The sequence below is a fragment of the Tauraco erythrolophus genome, chromosome 6 (genome assembly GCF_009769465.1).
Source record: "Tauraco erythrolophus isolate bTauEry1 chromosome 6, bTauEry1.pri, whole genome shotgun sequence".
Lineage (NCBI taxonomy): Eukaryota > Metazoa > Chordata > Aves > Musophagiformes > Musophagidae > Tauraco > Tauraco erythrolophus.
In genome coordinates, this window is record NC_141470.1 from 62,421,168 (window position 1) to 62,443,748 (window position 22,581).

The window sequence follows — 22,581 nt, forward strand, 5'->3', positions numbered from 1 at the left end:
CCTATATTGGAAAACCAATATTTTATAAAACTCGAGCTTTTTATGCTTTTATGCTTTGAAACATAGCCCATAATCACACTTTTCTTCCTAGAAATAGAACTTTGATAATTTTTAATACAGTATGGTCTGTGCTATAAAGAAAAATGAAAAGGAAACACACTCCGTCTAACAGTTTTCTGATACCTATGCAAAACCTTAAAATAGTTTTAAGAAGCCTGCTACTTTTGAAATAGGTTCTTTAGATGTAATTGTATCCCTCAGCTGGGAAAAAGTGAGATTCTACGTAGTTTTTATAGGCTCTTTTTAAACTAAAGTGTGGCCCTGTTAACAGTTTATCTTACAGGAATGTTTTCTTTTTGACGTGCCTCAACTTTTTTCTTGTACAGTCGTTCACGCAGTTCATTGATTCGCTTGTCCATCATAGCCACCTCCATATTGCGTTTGTTTAAGAGTTCTTTCTGCTGCTGAAGCTTGGAGTTCTGCTCCTGGTTAAGCCTGTTACGAATCTTAAAAAAAAAAAACAACCAAAAAGACTTAGAACAGTTACTTCATTCTGTCTGTTCAGTTAGTTTTTAATATAGTGTTAAAAAACTCAAAGCATCAGCTTTGTCTGATGCCTCTAATGTTATGCTTCCACACAGCCTGTCAAATTAGTGTTTGCAACCATGAACAACTCTTAAAAGAAAACAGCAAAAGAATGTCCTAATAAATAGTGGATACCTGATTAAATACATATAGACTGCACATCCCATTCATAGCAAATGGATTGAAGTATTAGGCATAAAAGATATTTCACAACTGCATTCCACCGTGAAAAATTAAGTCATAGAAAATGTTTGTCAAAAGTCACGTTTAACCACCAAGACAGTTTGAGTATCATGAAAACTAAGTGATATTGATTTTGTTTCCAGTTCCACATGAAACATCTTGATGTCTGGATGGGCACAGATTTTCCTCTCTACACGAGGATTAAACTGAAACCTTCACAGCAGGTTTACAGAAGATCAGGGAATGGATTACTTGTATGGTTTAAATCAACCATGACAGTCTTTATAATTATTTCTCTTGCTTTCCCTCTGGCCTTTTTTCATACCTTCATTAACTCTGACAGTGTTTCAATTTCATGGTAACGTTACATGCAAAAAAAAAAAAAACAAACCTGAGGCAAATTTAAGTCTTGATAAACGTGTACAAAAACATTGTGAAGCACAAGAGAGAAATCTTAATCTATTGAGCATCTTTGCACTTAGAAATATTTGAAAGGTAGATATGCCTTGTATAAATAGGGAAAGGGGAAAAAGAGGGAAAAAGGACACTTACTCCTAATTCATGAAAACCTGTGATGGATTAATTTGTATGTTACATTTGCTCATGTAAAGAAATGAGTGAGACTAATTTTGAAATGTAAATAAATTTTGAAATTTAATTATATAATAGAGTTGTTGCCTTGATCACAATAAAGTACATGAGTGAAAAAAAACAACCCTCAAATCTGGACACGTTGGCACATAATTAAGTATTCCGTAGCTATTAAACATAAAAACTGGACACAAAGTCAATGGAATATTTAACTCCTCTTGTGAGAACTACACTTTAGATGTAACCATCTTCTGGGAAGAAAATATATGATAGCAATACAGGGAATACTGTGTCAATATGCTGTAGCTATATGCACTATATAGTGCAGTGAATACAGTGCAGCTTTAATTTTTGATTATTGTGCTAAAATGTGTTATTTAATTCCTATGCATTTTGTTTATTTACAATAGAGATTATAGATATATTTTCACAATATATTTTAAATATACTTTTATCCACTGTCTAGTCATGTCTCCAAGTTAAGATGACATCTAAGTGAGCTTGCTACACTCAGTTCTTTGCACAACAGAAAAGTACTGAAATGAATTTTTTAAAACTTCTTTTTTAAGAGAGATTGAAACAAATACTACATTGTCAACATTGAGCATTTCAGTATGAAGGCTAAGAAATGCCCTTCACAACACTTGCACACTTTGTATCACTATGTGTATGAGCAACAATAAAAATAGTTTTTAAAGCTAATGAAATTCTGTTTTAAAGAGGGTCGTATGCTAACTACAACCTCACACATTAACAGCATTCCAATACACCAGTTTTATAAGATGCCAGAGAGCCAAATGGCCACCCATAAGAGAGCAGGAATATGACTTTTTAAGATCTACACCTACCGTCCAAATAGCATCTCTCCGTTTCTTACCTGTAGCTCTTGATACAACTTTTTTAATTCTACTGCTGCAGGTCCTGTCATTTGTCCATTGTAAGACTGAAACCCATTCAGTTTTCCTTTCCTTAAATCTTCCAGTTGCTGAGTAAGTTGATCCACTTTTAACACCGCAGCCTGTAGCTCCTGCTGCTTTTCCTGGAACATGGCACTTATATGCTCAATTTCAGTTGCTAAAATTAACAAGACAAAAATAATAATAAAAAATTATGTAAAGCAGAAGTTGTTAATTTTTTAATTCTACAGGTATTGATAAATACAACACACTAGTTTTAAATCTCATATATGCATGCACATATAAAATATTTATGTGTTGGGAATTTGCTAAGTCATAATATTTCCTAATAGTTATAGAATAGACTTATTCTGACTTTATGTCTGAATACATAAAACAAACAAAAAGTTATATCATATACAAATTTCATAGAAACACAGCACCCTCTGTAAGACAAAACCCATTCTATCTGAAATCCTGCTTCAATGCTATATAGACTAGCACTGTATCACTATTTGCTAGCCATGCAGTGAATAGTAAATTAAATAAATTACTTAAAAATTCCACATACACAGATTGCCATTCATGATCTTGCTGTAGTCCACTTGTCCTCTCATGGCACGGATTTTTTTCAGCTTTGTCTCCTGGGTTTCAACACGCTCTTTAAGTTTTTGAAGCTTTTCACTCTCAGAAACAGACTGCTGCTGACGACGTTCTTGCTGCTTCAGATAACGCAAACGTTGTTCCTGAAAAAATGAGGTTTTAGACAAGAGGTACCTGCTGCCCATTTATTTTTTTTTAAAAAGTTAATTTAGAAAAACCTATCACTATGACCAGTGGTTTTTTTTTATTTCCAGAAATCAGAAAAAGTTGTATCTAGTTTAAATAAATATCAGTCCTCCTCGAAAAATTCTTAACGTTAATTGAACAAGTCTGTTTTAGAGCAAAGAACCGAGATCTAATTTACATACATGTGCAAATACAACTCTAGCCTGAACACTCAAACACATCTGTGAAGCTTCCTCTGGCGTTTGTTTTTTGCCACTATTAACGCTTTTCCTGCTGTTGCACAATGAACTTTCAACACTGTTATCCAGCTTCCCAAAGAAGACAAAATACGTTCATCAGACCATCTTAAACAAGCTGGCCTACTGCAAGATAATGTTCCAGTTCTAAATAACAGCCCTTCCACTGGGCACACATGGAAAATGTTTCTTTTCAGACATTATGTGTCTTAACACATTATGTATTATTAACATTCTGTGACATTATTTCCATCAAAATAGAACAACAGAATTGATAGGTTGATTCCTAGTTACTCAAGTATCCAATGAATACTGTACATTAAAACATCTACAGTGATGTCAAAAACATTAAACCCACTCCCCACTCTGAAAACATACTTCGATTCTTACATTTCAGAGACTTTGGAGGTGTAATATATGAATATATATCAAGTGGGCATATTTTCATCTCGCACTGCTATTACTATACTGGAGTGAATGAGCTACAAAATACAAGCATAGAATCAAGCGTGGTCTATCACAGATCATGAAGCGGGCCTCACAAAAGAGACAAATAAAACCTCACAATATTTTCATAAAGACACATAACTTGGCTTGACATAGGTTGTTATAGCATCATTTACACTGAAATGTTGCATGTTGCCTAGGTTAAGATCAACTTGGTAAAACAATGGATTTCTCGAGCTCTTTCTTGAGTTTATCCAGAATGAATGTTTTTCTGTATTGATGAAACTCAGGCTTGCACATGTTGAAGGAAATTTGCAGTTATTATGATCTGTATATAATTATTACCTTAGCAACCAACATTTGCTGTTGATTTTCAATCTGCTGCTGTTGTCGCGCAGCCATGTCTTGAAGTTCAGAAAGAGTGAGCTCAACACGTGGATTTCCAACCTGCAGAATACAAAATGTTACATTAGTGTGTTGATGTATATTAAGTCTGATAACAGAAGCTAAATCCTCACTCATCAGAGGAAGGCTAAAGCCTCCTCCACAGTGCTCGGAGGAAGAATAACGATGGACACCTATAGAAGAGTAAGGAACCTCTGAGCAGAAAGAAAGGGCAAAACCCATGCACGTATCAAGGACAGAAAAAGCAAAAAGGGGAAAAGCAGATGAAAGAGGAAAACACAAAGAAATAAAAACAAGAGAAAAAAGTCCTTATACTACGTTTAACACTGCCCTGTTGAGATGTTCTGTAGAATTGGTACACAGTAGTGGTATGGCATATGTGGTGATACATAGAAGTGGACATTTTAAATAGTAGCTGGAATCTGAAATGTCCTCCCTTTTCTAACACTTTCAGTGTAAGTGCCTTGGCAGCTTCAACTGGTGGTTAGCATTATTTACCTAGGGCAGGACAAGATCACATAAGAACTCTTAGATAAAGGCTGTCACTAAGCTCACATCCAAAGAAGGTGAAATTTCCTGTCAGACTGGAGCATTTAAGGTAAGAATCTGTGAAAACAGTTTGTACAAAGTGAAGCCAAGTAAAGTTGATCCCCTTCAGATAAGTAAGTGGGTATAACTGAGCGTTCTTTGAATGAAAAAAAAGATATTAGTGAGGCTTTATCACTCCTTTTGCATTTCAAAACTAACAAATCACTTACAAAATTGGGGTAGAGAGGCAATTACTGAAAATTATTTAAGATTTATATAACGCTGTGACAATGTGTGAGACCAAATATGTGTTTTTTAAAAAGAACCATATTGTTTCAGAATATTCTTAATTCTATCAACAAATATAATTTAAATCTATACATTAAATTACTTCAATTCAACCACATTTTTTACTATGCAATCATAAGAGAGTGTAGCGTAACAAGACAAATTCCAGAAGCTGACACTTGCCAAATACCTGCTTTGCTACTCAGAAAACCAAAACCCACAACCTTAGAATTGCAGTGTTTAACCACAACTTTAGAATTTGCACAGAAAGAGAATACCAGCCTTTGAAAAATTATGCAGAAAGCTGGAAGCCAAACATCTGTTTCAAGGTTTTACATGTAATTCAGTCACACTGGATCAATGTAAAAGCTAGATTACTGCATTGTAACAATTCAATAAACAACGTACTATTTTGAACCAAACTACATGACTACACTATTTGTAAACCAAATCAAAATCACATCATTTCCAATCCCAAATACAGTCAATACTGCTGAAAAATAAAAGAGAACTACATGGTTTTGGATACATTGATAAATAAAACTCTGTTTCCAATGAATGTTTACAAAATGGAACAAATGCTTTACAGACATATTAATAAAAAAAAAAAGAAAAAAAGAAAGAATTAAAGAGAAACGTCTCCCCACACACCTCCCCACCCCAATCAATCAAGCATCAGATTGTGGATCTGATCAAACCCAATCCCAGAGAAAAGCTCATTTAGCTGCTCTGCATTTCTGAGTCCACCCCACTGACTTCCAATGCAGTTCTGTAGTGACCTTGTCCAACATGTCCCCTGCAATACTTGTACTTCACTCAAATAAAAATAAAATTCTCCTCTAACATCTTTTTGGTACCAAAGTATCTCAGCCACTTTGAACAGCTCGTTTCATATTTCTACATCAAATTCCTACTTTTCAGTCAGTTCTCCAACCAATGCATAATACAGAACCATTTCTTTAAGCTTCAGTCAGGAAAGGAAAATAATATTTGTTTTAAAGTACCTGATTTCTTCTTTTTTTTTTTTTTCTTTTTTTTTTTTTTTCGCTACTTGACTCCAATTAACATTTCCTGTTTCTGCGTACAATTTTTCAGGTACAATATGCACCTCAAGGTCAATCACTAAAGCAAGCCGGATTTGGAACACAAACTTTTAAAGCTGTTGCATCTTAGACGCATGATATAGACGTGTCAGACTAAAATTTTTTAGAGAGTTATTGTCCCTCTCTGAACATTTCCTAGTGAATAAATTAAGGAGCAAAATTTAATTCTTACTGGATACTAAAACTGAAACTCCTCTTACTAGTCAACAATAATGAAAACCATTTATGGTAGAGAAGTAATTAAAAAAAATAAATCTATGTATTTATTTATAGTTATAGCTACATAGGATAGTGGAACTAGAACAAAAGGTAAAACTGCCCAAAACACTAACTGTCTATTTCAACATTTTGTTAGTGAATGCGGTAATTGAAAAAAAAGACTGAACTTAGTAGTATGTACTTTTTTTATTAGCATGACTTACAACAGACAAGAGTCCTTCACGGTATTCTTTAAGGCCAAATAACTTGCATGCACTTGTGGCCACCAGTTAATAAATCAAAGAGAGACATTTTATTATTAATTACAGACTGAAAGGCACTAATTGGGTAAGAAAGTAAGGAAGCTTTTCCAAGTGCCATCCACAAACCAAAATGTGCTCACTTGAGATAAGAATATAACAGAAAAACCACATGCTGCTCCCACAACACGTTCAGGCTCTCCTGACTTCCTTTGGCATGATCTTCTGCCAGAAAAACCTAAATCTCTACGTCTACTTCTGCTGCACTCTGCAGGTAATTCTTAAAAAGGGCTCAGAACGGCTTGAAGGCTTCCCACTGGATTACCGATTTGAAAAGTAAAAAAGGCAGGGGATGCACTATGCAAAGTCGTCCAAATGCTTCCCTCCCTTCTGCTCTGATCATCGGTTTAAGTTAACAACATTGCTAGCTCATGCTATTTTCAGTCTTAATTTTCAGTATAACACTGTCCAAGAAATAGAGAGATGTTTTATTCTGCTAAGAATCACATTAAAAATATATCCAGACTCAAAAAGTGGTAACCGTATATCAAGGCAAAAAAGCCATTTCACTGAGTGAAAATTAGATTTTCTAAATGAAAAATGTAACCTGGAATGCACAATGACAATAAGAAACTAGATTGTAAAAGCACCAGAAACAAAAAAAACCCAACAGTTTGATCCAAAAGCTCAGAATTTTTACTGCTTTAAATAAATTTGAAAAGATATCTTACAATGCCTGAAAAAAGTACTGCATTATTTTGTATTACGTAAAATACAGAAGATTAATTATAAGATGAATGCAAATATTGGCTTCTTCTTGAAGAAGCTATTAAGTATTGTAAAATGTTCCATTTAGAAATTATAACGTCTAAAAACCTTTTATACATGGCAAAGCACAAGAACATGGGAAACAGTCATAATTAACCATTTAAATACAAATGCCCTATGAGAAATCTTTTAATGTTTACCTCGCTGAACACCAATAAGTGTCGCTTTCACTTAAAACAACTACACTACACATAGGAAAGATAAGAAGAGGCAGTCAAGGAAACAAAAGTTTTAAACCTGTAACTTCACTCGCAGTGTGTTCTTTTTCATCCACATAGCAAAAGCAGTGAACAGAACGAGCGGAATTCCCCTTCCACATCACATCAGTTATTTTCAGACAGGCCGCTGCTGATTTCAGGTCTCCAAAACAGGGCAGCATCAGTTTTGAAACAGCATGAAAAACACTGAATCTTTCTCTTGCTGAGATCTGGTTGAATCAATTCGGTTACAGCATTGCATGTTAGTTGAGTCTGCTTATGATAATCTGTATGCAAACACCACCACCAAAAGAAGTCAGTCTTGGTCCTTCTTCAGAACCTCAGGTTATGCCAGGCAAAGCGAGGGCTGCGTTTTCTCAGTTCTTTAATGAGGTTTTTGGTTTCTTGGATTCTTAAGTTTGTGCTGTTCATACTAGTTATTAACAATTTCAACCATGAAGTCACTCACCTCTCATAACTAACATGAGCCTATTACATCTAAGGTCCAGACCGCCTTCTTTCTCGTGCAGTAAGAGAACCCTACCTCCTACAGAACGGCTTTCTGAAGGAGGTACTAAAGAGCCACTACAAATACCTACTCCTCCAGATTCCACAGATTCATTTGCTACGTGGTGATACATCAAAGCAGACAGTTTTGCTGAATTGTAAATTTCTTTTCATTGATTCACAGAAGCATTTACACATAGAGGTGAACTCCTAAATAAAATGCTTTAGAGCAAACACTGCACTACTCGGCACCAAGGAAGTATTATGTATGTCTCATATAGGCAAGAATACTTCACACCTATATTCTCTAATTTCTTAATATTGACAAGAACCTTGAAAAAATTGTATTAATTTTGTTTAGCATGCACTTTAGAAGGTCATGATGAGAGTCAGAATTCATAACGAACTAGAGTTTCAGCTTCTGACATTACCCTCCTACTACAACCTAGTATTTTACCATTTGATGATTAATATTGTTGAGACAGGTGAGATGAATGGTACCATAGTAATTAAATAGTTTGGGAACCAGTTTATAAGCAGACTCAAAACAAGTCATACCTTAGGCATTTAATTAAGAAAAGGAACCTCCTTTAATATTTATTTCTACACATTAGCCTTGTCACTCTAGAAATTCATTTTCTTATTCCTCCTCCTTTTCTTTCTACCCTCACACTGTGCTATTCTGTCTGTCATCACAAACTCCTCAGTCTGAACGCTTCTGAGCTATTATTAAATGGCTTACTCATTGGCAACCCACAGTAGTAAATGAAAAATTGCACCTGAACTCAAAATATTTCTTTGACAAGCAGAGTGTACTGTAGTCAAGACATGTAAGCAATAAGGGCAGATTCCAGTGTTTTTTTGCCTTTACTCCCATCAGAAAACTATCTTTTAAGAGGAATCTAATTATGTCAATATTAAAATAAAAACCCCATGAGACTGACCTTTTGAAATACATTATTTTTTAACAGATGATAATTAGGATGTGGTTTGATTTTATACATTTCTTTGCCTCCGTGTCTAAGCCATGAATTTTTAATTCTTTTCCAAGTTTGCACTAGCAAGAACAGAAAGTTACTTTGAAAATAATAATGAAACATAAATGAAACCCACACCTGAGACTGTTACGATTTCAGAAAGAAGAGCTTTAAAGGAAAACAACAAATATTCAAAAGCTTTACAGGTCACCATAATGACTGGCAAACTCATGTTTAGGTTCAGCAACGCCTAGCCATGCAAACAACCGGTATAAACATAATGTAACCAATTAATTGAAAAAGAAAACCAGAGCAGTACAAGAATTTACCAACCATTTCCTGCAAGCTATCTGTTCAGATCTTTTTCTAGGTTCGCAAGAGCTACCATGTCATTAACTCCCCTTATCTATTCCTTCCTTCTTTTTAAGATAGGTGTTCACACCCATCTCCCACACAATTCTTCTTCCGTTCCCTTCCCCACACTCTGCACTAGAAAGTGTAGGTTCAAGTACCTCAAGCCTCCTGAAACTGGCCAAGCTCCACCTTCTCCTATGTGTGTTCTTGTACAATGAATCATGCACAATGAACTCTCTCTCACAGGTTTTCTAGTCTTTTTCCTATCACTCACCTCCATCGCCTCTATCCTTACTCCTTCATTTACTACTGATCTTTTAGTACTTTGGTCCACCCTCCTCTCTTGTAACAGTCAGAGAGGATTCTGAGGTTAAACCACCAATCTGCCAGGATCCAACATAACCTAGATAAGATGTAATCAACCAGTGTGCATGGAGGTGAGAAAGTCTGCATCTTAGCTTCTGCCTCGGAGCCCAGAACAGCCGGTTCTGATGCTGGCCATCAAAAGGGCGACCCAGAAAGTTTTTCTGCTTGTATCCCACTACTTTCAACAACCTAATAATTTATTGACAAGCCAATACAGATACAGAGCAGCTACTGAAGATAATGCATATATCCCACTCGCAACCCTTCTCTGAAGTTCTCCATACCGCGCGTCCCCAAAAGGTTTGTGATGGTAAAGGTAACCATATCCTTAGCCAGAATAAATGTGAAAGAAAACACTCGTTATCAAGGCTGGGAAAACACTAGCACATCAAAGGCTAGATATTGTGGGGTGGGGATGCACACACCCCACAAAAACAAAACCCCAGCCCGCCCAAGAAATACAGACAAAGGACAAGATCAGTACTGAATTAAGAGGTAGAAACTGCAACAGAGAGAGAAATTCAAGAAGCAACTCCTATGGGCTCATGATTTAAAGAATTTAGTCTTCCATGTGGGATTCATTAATGAGGTACACGATTTTGTCATGGCAAACAGAAAATATCAACTTCATACCAGCCTAACAGAGGAGGACAGCAAAGGCCAGAAAGGTACTGCAAGTTGCTCCTGAGAGGCTTAAAATGCCTACACAGAAATGCAAATTGAATATTTTGGTTTTACTGCACATAGTGAAAGACTCATTTTTTCCATAATCTATAGCAGTTTTAAGTCACTGTTCCTTCCTGGGGCAAATGAGGGAATACAAAACTTACCTCCAGACTAGAAATTTACCTTTGTAGAGCTGTTGAACCCCAGAAATCTATATAATTACATGACAAACACAGAACTGACAAGTCTGGGACTAAGAATACAAGCATGTGGACAAACGAAGTATATTACATAAATCAGGGTTTCCCAGAACAAAGCAGACTGACAACCATAAAATGAACAGAGGTAGGTCAGAGCACTCCCCAGCCAGTGAATTCCAGACTGGGATCAGGCCCAACAATTCCCAGCCTTCCCAAACCAGGGACCTCTCACCGCAGTAGGCCATCCCTGCATTTTCCTCCTCTGTGCCACGTTTACAGCAAAGGAAGAGATACAGCTCTGGTTGCACAAGTACCAAACTGCCAGAGCAGGAAAGAAAGGAACAGCTTGCTTTGCCTGCAGAATCTAGCAAAAGACTTCCTAATTCTCCCATGCTAACTTGGACATGAGCAGCAGAAGCCCATCAGTCACACGTTAATTTTTCTGCCTTAAGCCTCTTCAAAGTAACACAGTTCAGGGGATGCTTTAACTAGCTCAGTTGGTGACAAAGCTTTAAAGGCTGCTGATAAGAAGAGCCAGCAGACACTTTGGGAACCCATCCTCAGCACAATAGTAGTGATGGGGAAAAATGGAAGATACAGGAATTTACTATACCAGTTCTCTACCAAATAGGTCTTATATGAAATGTACGTGGCCTCCTTGTGCTATCTGAGGACTATTAGAGGAGAACACAGGATGGAGCATCTGCTCAAGATTATTGGTTCTGACCTGCTTACACTTCTGGAACATATCGAACCTATGTATCACCAAATTTAAGAATTCTGATAGACTTTGACCACATTTTCCATAAAACCTGATCCTAATGCCATGCACAACAAAGATAACTTGAAAATCTACTGTGAAAACTCATATATAATACTACAAAAAGACAAAAGAAAATACCTGGGTTTATTTCAACTAAAACAGAGTTTTTGCTGATCTCAACATGGATTACATTATTTCCAGTTTAATGGCTTTATCCACAGCTCTGCCTTGCATTTTTTTTAATTGGGTCAGAAATATGCCGACAGCAGAAATCCATTTTAAAGAATCCAATGACAATAGCACATGCCTTTTTTAGCTTAATGGAAATGAACAAGCTAATTAAACCCAGAAATGGCAACCAGAATACTGGGAATTAAAGGAAAATATACCTAGTATGTGCTATCTCCCGATAATAAAATAACCTTGAAATTAACATTACAAACAGAATCTGATAACTTTACTCAGAAATTTATAACAAAAATGTTATTTTATTTGTGCAAATAAACACGTTAACAGTTTCTTGGAATAAACACGCTTCAACTATAGCACAATTTGCTGAAAAATCTCACATTATCTACACCTGATAAAATCTTAACATCTCTCAAACTATACTACCTTGTTAGCAATTCCTCCAACTTGCTGATGCTAATGTCAGTCTATACAATAAAATGTTTATAATCTATTCAGATTTCCTGTTTCCCATATTGTTTTCTTAGAAATCTCACAAGCGAGGCTGTCCTGTGTTTCACACAGAACAGCTAAGAAAAGGCAGAACTTGAAAATCAAAACAATGTTAAAATAGATTTTCAAAATCAGAAATGGATTTAAGTATATATTGAACATCTGCTACATAAGAAATAAACTGCTTATAAATCACTTCTACAATATAGGAAAGTAGTATCTGGAACCCATTTATTTTAAACACTACTTTCTTCCTTGTCCTTGCAGACATATTTAACAGTCGCAGAAGTCTTAAGCATGTTTGTATTAACTTCAGTGACAGCTAAAATACCCAGTAGCTGATTTAAACCAAAATATCAACCTCATACTCCTAAAAAAATAAACTACCTTAAAAGAAATTATGCATTCCTCTGGAAATAACAGATTCGTTGTGCACAAAACTTCGGACCTGTTTACAGTACCAGTCCTTTTACTTGGAGTAATTTTGAGTAATAGACATGTTACAATACATGTTGAAAACACACTGTCCAAGTTCCTTTAAAAACAGTCTTGTGACAATATTTTTCTGGGTCTCTTAGAAAAGCAACATCTTATTCTCACAGGATAGCTAAGTATGTTTAAGATGCACTTATCATTAGTCTGAATAGCATGTTTAGCATCAAATGTGCGTTTTATTCTTCCCTTAAGTAATTGTTTCAATATGAAGTTTTTCTGTGGTGATGTAATATTGTTTATATGAGAACAGTACAAAAAAAATTTCCAGAACATAAAAGTACTGAAAATAAGTACCCCGGAATTGAAAGATATGTTGTGAAACTTAGCATATGACTGGTACTTCCCTTAAAAACTAAGTTGTTAAAAGCAAAAGTTTACCACAACATTTTGAAGTAACGAGCTTTTGATAAGGTCTTAAATCTTAAAAATGATAGCAAATGCATCTAACAAAATCTGATTAACTAAGAACCGCAATTCAGAGACGAGGAGTTACAAAATTCAAACTGGTCTGCATTCCAGTCATGTGACAACGAAACACACCATTATTTAAACTGAAGTGCAAAAGCCACATGGTATTTAAATAACATGTTCACTAAAGTGTAAAACTATCAAGTTTTGAAAAGTATTAATTACCTGTTCGCTATTTTCCCATGTAATTGTAAGAGAGCACATCTTTATTTTGCAGCACTGCCCATCAGCTGTCAATATTTGCGTTGCTTCAACATGCTTCAACTCCATGTTTCTGTTATTTTCTGTCTACACTAATTGTTTAACTGTTTGCTATGAACAAGTCCAATCAACAACTGTACACATCTTACGAGTTCCTGCATGGCTTTTGGGCTTAGTGCAATCAATAGGAGGTAGGATATTTTTTAATCTTATTCCATATGAAATAAAGGTTTCCCCAAATTCTTTACCAATATGAAAAGCTGTCTCTCTGCATTCATCAACAATCAGCTAACGGAAAAGGCTAGTGGATTTTGCCCGCAGTAAAAGACCTAATCACAGCAAGATCAAGCCAGCTGTCAACTACAATCAGCTTGATTCATTGCACTTTTCATATTCAATGGAAAATGTTGAGCAACACACATTTCTTTCACAGTTACCAGGTTAAACTGAAAATATAAGAATACAGACGATTTAAACACGTGAAGTATTTGTTCCATTTGTATTTTCGTAGTATTACCAGCTAAGTGCAAAAACTGAATACCAAAAAGATCAGGAAAATCATTATTTTTTGTAATGACGTACTTTTGAATTTTACTGTTTAAAGTGACAGCAAACCACATCATCTGAAATTTAATAAAGAGTTTCTTTATTAACAGAGACTGCCTAAGATAAAAGGCAAACAGTACAGTCAGAACAGATATCACAATCCTATGCAAATAACCTTTCCAGTGTTTGCTATATGTTTTTCCCTGCATACTTCAGCTTTTTCTTCAATCTTGCATGCAATAAGATGAATACATGAACCAGCAATAAAGCTAAGCATGTGTGTAATAGCATAAATCAAGAAGCTGCAAGTCAGAGAAGACTGCAGCAAGCCAAAACCTAGACTACAGATTTTTAAACATTAAAGAAAATACTAAACCCCATTAACAATTTCTTATGTATCTAAAAAATATGATATTGTGGAAGATAAAAAACATAAAAAGCTGTTATTTACCTTGTCAAACTCACGAATGACATGCAAGTTCACTCTCTCTTCATTCTTTCAAGAAAGTAATTCAAGCATGATTTAGTGCACTTACACAAGAGATCCAGACAAATGGGTCTCCATAAGGACACTGAAGAACTGTATGTCCAAGCACAATACAGTGAATATTCCAGCTGCATGAAGAACAGGCTTATTTTTAGCAAACAAGAAAAGGTATGAGCTGTAGAGTAAGATCATCCAATAGGAATAAGAGAAGAAAAACGAGTTCAACTCCCTTGCTCCTAAATTAGCCAGAGGGACTTTCATTTTCTCCACTTTGATCTGAGGAAGACTACAGGGGAAACAACCCTAACAACAATTGGATCTGGAGGCAGCTGCAGAGACAATAGAGAACTGGAAAGGTTCACTTGCCTGGGAAAAACATATGGGCGGGAAACACATTATGCTAGGTGTCTACAGGCTCGAGGGACAGGAAACTAAATGAACAAGTCAGTGAACATAGAAAGGTGTGTCAGGGAAAAGAGGCCACAGCAGCACTGCACAAGAAAAACAACAGAGACTGTGGAAAAGATAAGAGGAAACACTAATCTGCAGATGACAAAGCTACATAAAAGCTACGGAGCTCTAAAGGTGGCCTGAAAAGGAATAGTTGGATTTCTAAGTACCAGAAGAGTCTCCTGCTCAGAACTGAAAGGTGCTCAGAGAGATAGAGGGACAGTTTGAACTCTCCAGCTTTCACAATTAAGCTCTTAGAGCTCTGCACCGACACAGTGAATTTCATGAACTGTCTCCTGTGAGGAACTACAGAAGTGAAGGAAAGGAAAAGTCCTATCTTCCTTACAATAACTTGATATTAAAATATTTGGCTTAACTAAAAATATTAATGTGACTGCAAAAGGACACAACTGTGACAAAAGGCATTGAAGTTTACAGTGCCAGTGTAAGGACTGTAAAAGCACAGCATATTCTTCATGAAGAATAACAACTGAACTCTTTAAGTAACGTTTACTTTGTGAGCTAATGTGTATAATGTTATGTGTCAGCTGAAGCACTCATTTATTCTAAACTATTCTACCTTTATATAAGGGCCAAGCAACGCAGGATCTCTATGTTCAGTGACCACTGGAGGCAATTCTCCACATGCTTCATTTAGTTAGAAGCCCAGGGAAAAGAGTGAATTGTATTGCTCCATGTTCACAATACAAATATACGAAAATAAGTACCATAGCTAGAGGTTAAACAAACAAACGGATAGAACTTCTCATCTTCCTCCTTCCATGGACATCTGCAAGTAAGTATTGCTGTAAAACTGCAAAGCCATGCCTGAACAAAAGCAAAGTCAGGCCTGTAAAAGAGGAAACTAAAGGTGTAGATTGAGTAAATGGTGCAGTTTAGGTCTTTCCTCCTTTGCAAAACAGGAAGCCGTCCATTGCCTGTTATCAACTAGAAAATCACATCCTTCTTCCCTTGTAACAAAAGAGCAGAACTATCTTTGATGCCCACAAGAGCAGCAGAACTACAAAGTCTGTATACTACAGGTGCGTATGTGTGTCTGTATACTACGAGTCTGTATACTGTGAGTATCTCATGTCCATAGCCATCTAGACAGATATTTGGTATCTAGAGTGACAGAGATTAAAATTTATGCAAATATATAGAGAAGACATGGAGGAAAACAGTCCTTTTGCAATGTTGCAAGTGGGTTCCAAAAGTGGTTCCTGTTCCCAATTAGTCAAACAATCTTTAGACTTCTCAAAACAAATGCAGTCAGATATTAAGAGCTAATATTACTCATAAAATAATGCTATTATAATTAAAATTATAACAGGAAAATGATCACAGAATAAGCGTGATGAAACAGCAAATTATTCTCATAAAACGTAAGCATCTAGTAACTTTGTCCATTACAGACTGAGATTGCACAGGACATGTCAAAAAACTGTTCATGACATTCTGAATCCAAGAATGATGCGATTCTGCCTAAAACGTTTACAAGAGGCCTAAGAGTGAGGTATGAGGTCAGCATCATTTCAATTCCCTACAGTTTCATAGATGTCCTTTCTATGAGATCACATAGTTTTTAAGTCTTGTAGAGATGTTACCCTACATAACTATCCTTAACTGAGGTGTGAAGGGACTGGGATTTCTAGTCCAGCAAGAATTCAAAAGCTATTTGTATGCATTAAAATTAACTTTAGACTGCAATTTTTTTTAATTCCCAATTTAAGTTTTTTCCCTTAAGTCCTTCAGTTGGATTAATTTTTCTATTTTTTGAAGAGAGAGGTATTGTCAGCTGTCTGGAAAATGCTTCAGACAGATTTAAAGAACTGTATCAGTCTGAGGAGAATCCAAACTCTATTAAGCTGACCCAGAGCTTGAACTAGAAATCTGATGGTGCAGAAGGCTGCTGTAGGTGCAGCAAGGTTCCCTTCTCTGATAGGTAAAAATAATTTAAGGAATGTATGTCTTAGACAAGGAAACACCCTTGACTGTAAAAGTGGCAGACACAATCATTTTTGTCTCTTTAGCAAAAGCAACAGAGAAGGTTGCAGCAGAAAATTAGGAGAACTTAGATCTAATTTAATTACCTGGTTTTTCACATGGTCAAAATGTTCCAGGAAGGCTGCAAGAAAGTTTCTTCAGAATATTTTTTTTTTTAGTTTGCAAACTGTTAGAATTTCTTGTGCCTAAATTTCTTTCTATCATCTTTTAACGGAATTATTTTCTTAGACTTTTCTACGAGACTCCTGAAAGAATCTAGATTTCCAAGACTGACACGGTTACTTACTCATTTTAAACAAATTTGTTTAAAACCTGTCTTTATGTGAACAGCAGCTTCTTCCAAGTACATTGTTAAATGTTACAAATAGAAAATACTTAATACTTACAAGCTTATATTTAATTGAATTTGCAGCTCAGGTTTGAGGAACAACTTCTGTTCCAGACTAAGCTCTTTATCCTTCACCATTTCAAACAGAACTTCAAGCAAGTACACATAATGTATTTCTCATCTCTTGAGGTTACTTCTTCTGTTAAAAATTTAACATGTTTGCCTTTTTCCTCACAATTAGATTTTGTCATATCTTTGCCTGACAGGCTAAGGAAACCTCTAAGTATTTTGCCTGTGCAAGTATACTTCTAAGACCATTCAGCCATCTTTGAAAATTCTTTATCAGACGCTTTTTAGAGCACATTTAAATAAATATCTAATTGTCATATCACAGCAGATATATTACAAAATGTATATTAGATGTTTAGTGTCTTTTTATCTGGTCACAGTTGTATGGATCAAATCATCAAAACTAATGAATAACAGACAATTCTACTCAAGGATTTTGGCACCACACGTAAATCTATCTAAACTCTAAGCCTAGAATTTGACAAGCCATACCACAGGCACTCAAAAGCAGTGCAGCTTTACTACTGCCACGATGGAATGGAATACAGAGGCTGACTGCATCAGATGGCTATCCACTCTCTATCAGCAACTATATGCTCTTCTAAGTTAAATCAGTATTATTAAAAACTGCTTTGCGTGTACATACATGTAGAAGTTTTAACCTACCTGTTAATGGAATTTCCCTGAGCAGTTCCTTCAGCATGAAAGCATAAAAGTCTCCTGATGCTAAAACAGTTGGACTGTCTGTTGTAAAGTTCTTGCTTAGCCTCATTTGAGCCACTTTAACAGAAATAGTGAAGCCCAGTTCTGTTATCTAATCATTTCAATTCTCAACTTTAGCTATATGTCACAGTTTCAAGACTAAGAAATTTTACAGGAGTGTGATTCTCCATTTTGGGATGATGGTGAAGTTTTCCTTCTCTACATGAGTTTCTTTTACACAAAAACTAACACAGATTTCCTAGTGAGAGATAATATCAGGTTCTGTTTTGTACTTCTTGGCAAAGTCTTTGGTCAGTATTGATAAAGAAAAAAAGCTTATTGATATCAGTCTCTCTAAACTGGAGGAGCAATTTTAATATTTGAAAGAGCAAAAAAGTTAGAGAGGATGGTATAGGAGACCACAAACTGACATTTTATTCTCCCCAAGTAAATTACCAAGCAGAAAAATAATTTAAACCAAGCAACTGCAGAAAACTAGTATTGTCTTCATATACAGACTGTTTTCATTAGATTAATCTGCTTCTATTCAGTCCAATATACCCCATTTCTATCACATTGCTTTACCCCATCTCTTTCTCCTCCTGAGCTGCATCTGCTTTCTTGTTTTCTCATCTCCAAGAAATTTCTCGGTTATCTGATTACCTTTTCATCTGGCAACTGTCATCACCAAGTCAATCCTCTTTCTGGGACTTCCTTTAAGTACATCTCTGATCCACTTCTATTGATGACTGGTAGCTGCACCACGACGGTTGGCTCCCAGTCCCTTTCCTGTCTACCACTGACCCCCAGTGGTTACAACTACATTTGCTCCGTCTGACTGTTATCAGACCGCTGCGGCTTCTATGGAATGAAGCTTGGATCATGCTAGGACATCTAGAATCAAAGAAGACCCAGTACTGAATGACTACTGTTTCATGGCCACTGATCAGAGAATCAAAGAATGCTTTAGGTAGAAAGGAGTCTCTAGAAGTCACCCGGTTCAATAACTCCTGCTCAGAGCAGTTCAGATTGCGCAGGATTTTATTCAGCTAGATAGAAATTCCATAGACTCCGGGCAATCTGTTCCAATGTCTATTACTCCCGTAGAGAACACATTTTTCCCAATATTTAATTAGAATTTTCCTTGTTACAATCCGTGTTCAAATCAAGCTAGCTCAGTTACACATGCAAAAGAAAGGAAGAGGAGGAAGAGGCAGTTATTCTCAGAGAAGAGAATCTCCCTCGAGACACTGTCCCATCTCCCTGGCAAAGGGGAATGTTCCGTTATGTAAGTCCTATCTCCACGTATCTATCTGTACCTTTGTGTAGCAGTGGAAAGACATCAGGCCCCAATTACAACATAATTCAACTTACAAGAAGGAAAGTTATAAACAAAAGCAAACCCCAAAAGTTTACCTCATGAATAAGAGAACTTCAATTTGCAAAACTCAGTTTTTCCTTCAGACTTTGTTATGCAGAAGGCAAAGCTCTCAGATGAGCACTTACAGATAAATATTCTTTTTTATAACAATGCATGTTTTACTGCTTGAAGAGACCTGGCCTACTCTATTTTTAACATGAAATCTTTATTTGGAAGAGAATCTAATGAAATTTAAGCATTTATATAATGTGATTTTAAGCTAACCATTATTTAAACAATTGCAGATAAAGCACATACAGTTTCAAAGAACGAAAAAAATTCTACTGCATGTGACAAAATGCCAATTAATAGAATTATCCAAACTGAATTCCAGACAGATCGCACATCATTTTTTCCAAGAGTATTGATTCAAATATTAAAGCAAACATTCATCTTTAAGTTTTCTATGCATGTCACTTTCAGTTCTATTCAGCTATTCAGTAAAAATCAATTATTTTATCATTAAAGCAGTACACACAATAAAAATATACCTGAATGCAGAGTATTTGGTAAGATTTGAGCTGTCTTCAGTGTTCCATTGGTTTGTATTGATTTTAGGGCTAGTCTAACATTCAGCATGCCAGTAACGATGAATAAGCCTAATGCATTACGTAAGTGTAAGCTGATTAAATCCTTGATCCTGAAGCCACCTCTTTTCCCCCTCCCCCTTTGATTTAAAACTTGGTACAAATGAAAACCTTAGTTTTATACACTTCCAAAAGCTAATTTGTACTAGTTTTGGCATAAAACCCACCACAATTTACAGTAATATAACCCCATTAGGTTTTAGTCTTTCTTGTCTTTTAATAATTCCGTAAATTTGGCAAAAGTCCGCTCGAAACTGATCGATTCCCTAATAAATTTTAATTTTGTGGCCAAACTTTTGGGGTTTTTTAAAAATATATACTGAATGATGCACAAGTAGCAGTGTTATTCAAGTCACCAGGTCTGATCTTTACCTATAAAAACTGAGAGCAAGTTGAACGACATATGAAGCCATGCTCTCATAGGCTGTAGTGCTGCCAAGAAGTGAGACTACAACGCATACTATACACGCTAGTCCTAATTTCCAAAGATATTATGTCTCAAATGAAGTATATATGCTATGACTTACATGGAGGAATAGATTAGGGGAGGTCATGAAAGAGTTACGTTCCCCTAGCACATTATATTGCTATGATCTCACTACATTGTCAATATGACAATGGAAGCAGGATAAACAGATCCATGCAGCAGAGGACATCAGCTAGTGTTCTCTACAGAAAAGGAACGTAGAAAGCAATACATGATTAACTGTTTTGAATAGGGAAAAACATTCCTTCCACTAGGCCCACATGCCATTCATAAAATGAGCTGCTAAGAGCTGCAAACTGACTGAACAAGTTTGTTGCTGCATATTTGTGTGTGTGTAAGTGTGTGAATTTTAGATGCCAATTATCAGGCAATATACAAGCATAGAATTGTTTAATCTGCACAATCGTTTAACATTTTAGTTCTTTTTTTCTTTAAGACATCTCAGCTTGAAAAAGCTGATTTGTTTGCTTTTGAACTTTTTAAAGCATTATCTACCCTGAGAAAGACCCCTATGTGTATTTGAAAACTGACAGTGCTTCATTGAGACAACACAACTATGAATGGGTGAGCTCAAATCTTTTTAGTGAAATTCACAAATGTTTAAAAATAGTCAACTGTAGCTATAGTGTCTCATTAAAGGCTGCAGAATGACTGTGAGCAAATGAGAGCAGAATATGCTCTGTAGAGTCTTCGTTAGTATTGAGGAAGAGAAGAAAGAGAAAAAAGTAAAGTGAGTTTCAGCTCAGGAGTAGAAGGTTTTTAAACCATGGTAATTTTGAAAGAGATGACTACGTTTTACTTGTAAAAGAGAGAATGTTCAAGCCAGGATTCACTGAATGCCACCAAGCACGTTGCCTACACTATCTAGTGAGTATTTTAAATTAGAAACCTAGTAATATTTCAGTAAAAAAAAAAATAGGTGGAGAAACGAACCAAGTGCACAAAAAACAGCATAAAGAGGTGGCTCTGAGGGGTATGCCAAGTCTTCTACCAGCATCTGAAAACATCCCAATTCATAGATACACTCTCATGTTTTAACATATGAGGCTATGTCACAAATCACTACCAGTGACATGAATCAAACAAGAAAAGATGTCTGGACAGGCAATGCTATTATGAAAGAATAATATAGCTGTGTTTTTCCTCACACAGGCCGAATAGGACAGAGGAAGATAGATTAGAAAATGCAGTAATTAATAAGACTTTGGTGGCTTCTCACGTCACGTAAGTGAATTTCTCTCTAGACAGGAAATTCAGAATAATTCATGAAAAAGCCATATTCTCTCATTCACTTTATAACAAAAACAAACAAACAAAACAGAACAAGATCTACACATTTTCCACCAGTTCCCACCCTAATAGATCTTGAAAAACAAGATTTTTTAAAATATCAAATATTCAAGTCCAATTGATCCAAAACCTTTAGGATTTATTACATACCCCATTCTCTGTACGTTTCTCCACAGGTATATTTATGCCATTTCTTTGATTTTGGGCTTGACGTCCACCTAAAAGTAAAGTATCACTCTTAGTGCAAAGTTCAGTTTTTAACACGAATGGTTTTCACTCTTGAATTTGTTCTTTTCAAGAAGAAATGTTTCTTTTACTAAAAGCTTTTACCAGTGAATTTTCATTCTGCCAATTCCAACTCTTTCCTACTAGGTTTTTCTTTGTAAGCAGTGGAGTAAGCAGAAGTAAAACATTTACTTCACAGACTTCTTCTGTGGAAAGTACAGACATGCAACTCTACTTTTCTGACTTGTGTTCATATGCAATGATGGCATAAAGGGAATGAATGTACTGAGCGTGACTACTGAAGTTTCATATTTCTGTGTCCGCAAGAAGCAGTAGTTTCAGTTGAATACATTATAGATGCATATAGTAGAGGAAGCTTTTCTAATGCTTTATAAACACCTTTAATCTACAAATTGATCCACAGGTCAACGATTAATTAAACACGCATGGTTCAGAAGCAATATTTTCCTTGTACATGAAACTCTGGCTTCAGGTGTATTTTAGATTTCTTAACACACTTTAAATTTGTATTGCCCAAAGCATGACTGAGTATTTTAAAAAGTACCTAATTAATACAAAAAGCTGTCACACATTATTGGGCCTGCCACTTCTGGCATTCAAAGCAACCAGCAACCGCTTAGAAATACGAAAAGAAACTCCAGCTCGAAGAAACACAGATGCAACCAAGACTTGAAATTCGGTTGTCAGACATAATCAGATTAGTGGCATGAGTAAGGATAATCTGAGTATGCAAATATACATCTCACTTTG

At 35.8% G+C, this 22,581-nt stretch overlaps 1 protein-coding gene across 2 annotated transcripts in view; it reads right to left on the reverse strand.

Moving 5' to 3' along the window:
• PPP1R13B (protein phosphatase 1 regulatory subunit 13B) overlaps positions 1 to 22,581 on the reverse strand; it is a 54,029-nt gene that overhangs the window by 13,847 nt on the left and 17,601 nt on the right. For both annotated transcript variants that reach the window (XM_086612787.1, XM_086612786.1), the window contains exons 4-8: positions 21,736 to 21,803; positions 4,073 to 4,174; positions 2,827 to 3,001; positions 2,237 to 2,433; positions 342 to 506 (exon numbers count right to left, since the gene is read on the reverse strand). In XM_086612787.1, the coding sequence (XP_086468913.1) occupies positions 342 to 506; positions 2,237 to 2,433; positions 2,827 to 3,001; positions 4,073 to 4,174; positions 21,736 to 21,803 (707 nt within the window). The remainder of the gene's footprint in view (positions 1 to 341; positions 507 to 2,236; positions 2,434 to 2,826; positions 3,002 to 4,072; positions 4,175 to 21,735; positions 21,804 to 22,581) is intronic.